The 4,520-nt window shown below is 42.5% G+C and overlaps 1 protein-coding gene across 1 annotated transcript; it reads right to left on the minus strand.

Annotated features, from left to right (window-relative positions):
* Positions 1 to 2,604: 2,604 nt before the first annotated feature.
* Positions 2,605 to 4,284, minus strand: LOC127515887 (doublesex- and mab-3-related transcription factor A1-like). The gene is made up of 2 exons (XM_051900039.1): positions 3,891 to 4,284; positions 2,605 to 3,521 (listed from the first exon to the last, which is right to left on the minus strand). Exons 1-2 carry the CDS (start codon positions 4,249 to 4,251, stop codon positions 2,827 to 2,829), a joined length of 1,056 nt encoding a protein of 351 aa, XP_051755999.1. The 5' UTR covers positions 4,252 to 4,284; the 3' UTR covers positions 2,605 to 2,826.
* Positions 4,285 to 4,520: the final 236 nt, after the last annotated feature.

A 4,520-nucleotide genomic window follows, 5' to 3' on the forward strand; every position in this document is an offset into this window, starting at 1 on the left:
TCGCAACTGATGTTTTTATTTTTTTTTATTTAGTGGCGGAAACGGGCTTCCAGAGGTTTTGGGTTCTAATCCGCCCTTGTGTAATTTATTTTATTTTTTCCTCATTAAAACCAAAGATGTTCGTCAGTGATTGTATATCAAGAGCAGGGACATTTTGTTCTGTGATTTCACCGGCCGAAACAGCGATAAGCGACAGATTGAAGCGCTCGTCCATGTGAAGACTGCGCAGTGTGCACGAGCGCCAAGAGAACACATCAGAAGCACAACTTCATTTTGTACTATAAAGTGTCTATCCGGTGTGTTCATGTTTTCACCCGCGGAGATCTTACCTCAACAAACTACAGACGAAATGAGTCGGAGAACAGTTCCGCGCGAATGAAGGCGGAGCCTCGGCGCACACCTCCTATTACCGATGGTAGTACGAAGGTGTTTTGCAGCTGGAGCGAACTTTTTCTGAAAGTCGTTTCGAACTTACAAAAAGAAGACGAAACGAACTTTGTTTTGGCCTGATTTTGTTCGAAATGACGTCACAGTTCGTTCTTCGATTTCGTTTGAAGTGTATCGGGGCCTTTACGACACTGATGACCACTCGACATGATTTCAAAAACAACATCCCAGCGCCAGATCGCCTATTATTGAACACAAACGAATGAACTGCTGATCAACTAGAGATGTTTCTTTTGTATTCGTGTACATCCGTGCCGCGAGATGTTTCAAAAAGTGGTGGGGACAATATCGACCCCGTCCCACCCACAAATTACGCCTGTGCTCACTTCCACAACAATCTGTGACTTATATTCTTCATCTCTCCATCACCCTCACTGCTTCAGTCATCCTTGATCTTCAGCTTCTTCCTTTCTTACTACGACCTTATTTTCTGATGCGCTGCCGTCACGATCATCAATACTTTCTGGAGAAGGTACAGCTTTTCCTCTGTCGTCTGTAAAACTTACTAACATCAACCGAAAACAGGCAAAAACACTGTTATTCTGCCTGCCAGTAATGAACAATACTGCAGCTATACAGAAAAAATCTATCGCCTAAAGGACTTTAATTTATGCAACTTTTTATTTTTTTTATTTTATTTATATTTTTTTATAATATTTTAAATGCGATATTCTCTGCATCATTTATAAATGACGATACAGGGTTAACACGGGTGCTTTTATATGTCTGATGTTGTTGAAACCGACCTCCAGTTAAATCAGTGAGGAGTTTTTATGTTATATGTCAGTGTACACATTTGATTTTGCTTATGAATCTTTGTCCAGGAAGCTCTCAGTTTCCAGTGTTCTGTCAGTGAGAATGAAACACTGACCCCTGCTGGTGTCTGCAAACACACACCGACTTCATATACAGGACAGATAAATAGAAGCACCATAACCTAATCAAACACACTAATTAACCCAACAGAACATCATTTATCTCCATTGAGCAGCATATTATCACACTTACAGGGTTTTCTTCACATGCGTCTTCACTCATGCTGCTTCAGTGCTTCTTTTCCCACGAGCCTCAAAATCAGCCAATAATACAGCAAATATTCACACACATCACAAACTCACTGGCGTCACGAGATCAAAGCAGGTACTTTTCTTTTCTGAAGGTTTCTGTACAGGAATTCTTGCTGCACTTATGATGTAATGAAAGCATTATGTTAATTTGTAAAATTTACTGTAGAGTTTAGCTAGTGTTTGGATCTGAGTGAGAAAAGATTTCAATTTTAAAGGCTGTGAATCAAAGCAACATCAAAATGATCTACATTGAAACAACGTTCTAATTTTGCAATCAAATTAATGACTCATTTTTCAGAGTAAAATCTTAAGAAATAATAATGTTAAACTGTCCATATGGACACAATCTGACGTATATATTTCTTGATTTTGTTTGTCATTTTTTTTCTTCTCTAAAACATGTAAGTATTAATTTATGAATTTACAGTCAAGTAGAATAAGGTATAAACATTGCTCAGACTCATTCAGTCTTTATGAATCACAAATTCACTTTCCTCTGATTGAAGTTCAGACAAACGTTCTCTGAAGCCGCGGGTTTTAAAACTTGTTGAATCGTTTTTTGGTGAATCGAGAATTTTATTTATTTTTTTTATTTTTTTTGGCAGTATGTGATTTGCAATTTTTTTTTTTTTGTTTGTTTTTGGACAACAGTGTTTTTACACTATAGTTGAACTGAAACATTGATTTTTACTGAATCACCACTATGAGAAGTTAAAGCTAATAGATGTTAACGGTAATAGAGTTTTGAAGAGCTGGAGTGTTATCTGAGCTGAGCTTACCTGCATGTTCAAGAACAAAGTTGTGTTTGTATCTGTCAAATCTCTCAATATTTTGTGGTGGTGTGAAATATTTTCATTCTCTACCTGCAGATGTTCCTGTAAAGCAGCTGTTTCATTATTAGCAGGAAATTCAGAAACCGGATGATCATTTTCATGTTTTCAGGGCTCATGTTCAGATCAGACTGCCGTATGGATTTATAGTGAATCTAAATCACTGTCAGAAAAGGAAACTTTGGACTTTCTCAGCTGTGAAGATTCATATTTCACTTTAAATGGGAATGATGTAGCTGTTTCTTCTATAGTCAATGAAATAAAGTTGTATTTAGGATTTATTAACAAAATTTGACATTCAAATATGCATAAACATATACAACATATAAAACAAATGAATAAACTAAGTAGAGGCACCAAGTGGAATGACACTCATGTGCTGCTAGTGTTTTTTTTTTTTTTTTTTTTAACTAAATGCAATATCTCCATTCATGACACTTCTGTACACTGTAGTTTAATGAAAGCAGAGATTGTGTTTTTGGTTATTTGTCGTGGCCGAGGCTGGAGTAAAACACTGTGGGGTTGAAGGGCTCTTTGGGGTAGGGAAGGTCCCGCAGAAGCGGATGGTCCGCTGGCGGCCGCAGGGACATCGCTGGGACGAATCCGGACGTCAGATATGGTGGAACAAAGTTGGGTGTTGAGTAGGCGAGTCGCAGCGGACCGATGGCAAACCGAGGGTTTAACCCCAACAAACTGTCAGCACTGAAAGAGTTTGTGGCTGAAGCGTGGAGGGGAGAGAAAGCCGATCTGGAGCTGAAGTGTCTCAGTGGCGCGTCTGAAAGGCGGATGGCAGCTGATCGTGAGACGAGCAGGTTCTCCGACTGAGGCACAACGTCTCCATTTGAACTCTGACCCTCCCGGGAACTGAGCACCAGCTCGATGGCCTTCACCACGTCTCCCGAACTGGCCTTCAGAGCCAAATCCAGAGCGTCCCGCTTCACATGAGGGAAGATCTTTGTCAGAACAGCAGTGGGGTTTCGCCCGGGTGCTTCCGACAGTTTCTCCGACTCGCTGCCGGACTCCAGATCCGAGGAGGTCAGAGACTGTGGACTCGTGCGTTCAGAGAGACGATCCGGTCCAGGAGACGTGCTGCCGTTTGACGGGTCACTCTTTTCTGATGTGAACAAAGCCTGACTCACGAATCCACTGAACATGCTGCACTTGTTTAGGCTTTTCTCTGCAAAAATAAAGCATAAATAGCGTCACAGTGGTTTGGTCATAACAAACAACAGAACGGAAGCAGAGTTCTCGCACTTCAGTCTCACGTCTTTGGTGGGAAAAATCCAGTTCTCTTTGCATTCACACTGGATTCATTAGAGGTCTCAGATCTTTTTAAGGCTGGATACTTTTATAATCTGAACACGATGAGTCCGTTTTCCAATTTCAAAGTCCATTATTATAAAACACAATACACAATTAAAAACTAAATAGCCTACATCTTGTCTGAACTTTAAAACTGACTGAAAGCGAATCTACTGCGAAAGGCTGATTCGGGTTACATTTAATCCAAAACACTATTAAAAATATCAGTGGTCAGGACTCCTACCTTCTTTGAACGCGTCCGGACTGAAGGCGTCAAACGAGCTCAGCGGTGTTCTGGAGACGCTCACGCCGCCCTCGGTCGCTCCTGCCGCGGGGTAAATCATCTGCAGCTCCTCCTGCGCCTGCTGTCTCCGCAGCGCCACCTGCGCGGCCATGACGCGCTGCCTCTCCGCGATCAACGCGCATTTGACGCACGCGCAGTCGCGCCAACGGCAAAAGCGTTTGTGACCCTTTAAAGCGGACACCACCCCGTGGTTCCTGCAGCGCGCGCATTTCGGGCTGCGCGGGTAACTCCTGTCATCCGGCCGGAGGAAGAGCGCCGGATGCGGCGCGAGGAGAGAGAAGCGCCCGCTGCTTGACTCCATCGTGTGTGTGTGTGTGTGTGTGTGTGTGTCTGATGCTGATGGTGAATGAGCCAAAGATTTAATGCTGCAGGTGACAAAAGAGAAACACGACACCCGACACGCCCCTCACACACACACACACACACACACACACACACACACTCTCACTCTCTCTCTCTCTCTCACACACTCACACACACACACACACACACACACGCCTCATTATGTTCATCTTAGTGAGTTTATGAAAGTGTATTTTGCGTCTAACCTCTATTCTTTCTTTATTTTGA

The sequence above is a fragment of the Ctenopharyngodon idella genome, chromosome 7 (genome assembly GCF_019924925.1).
Source record: "Ctenopharyngodon idella isolate HZGC_01 chromosome 7, HZGC01, whole genome shotgun sequence".
Classification (NCBI taxonomy): Eukaryota; Metazoa; Chordata; class Actinopteri; order Cypriniformes; family Xenocyprididae; genus Ctenopharyngodon; species Ctenopharyngodon idella.

What these genes read in the sequence shown, in the direction of transcription:
- LOC127515887 (XM_051900039.1), bottom strand. Translation starts at nt 4,251, where the DNA reads ATGGAGTCAAGCAGCGGGCGCTTCTCTCTCCTCGCGCCGCATCCGGCG. An exon ending in TCCGGACGCGTTCAAAGAAG is followed by an intron (nt 3,522 to 3,890) that starts GTAGGAGTCCTG and finishes TTATTTTTGCAG; the next exon opens with AGAAAAGCCTAAACAAGTGC.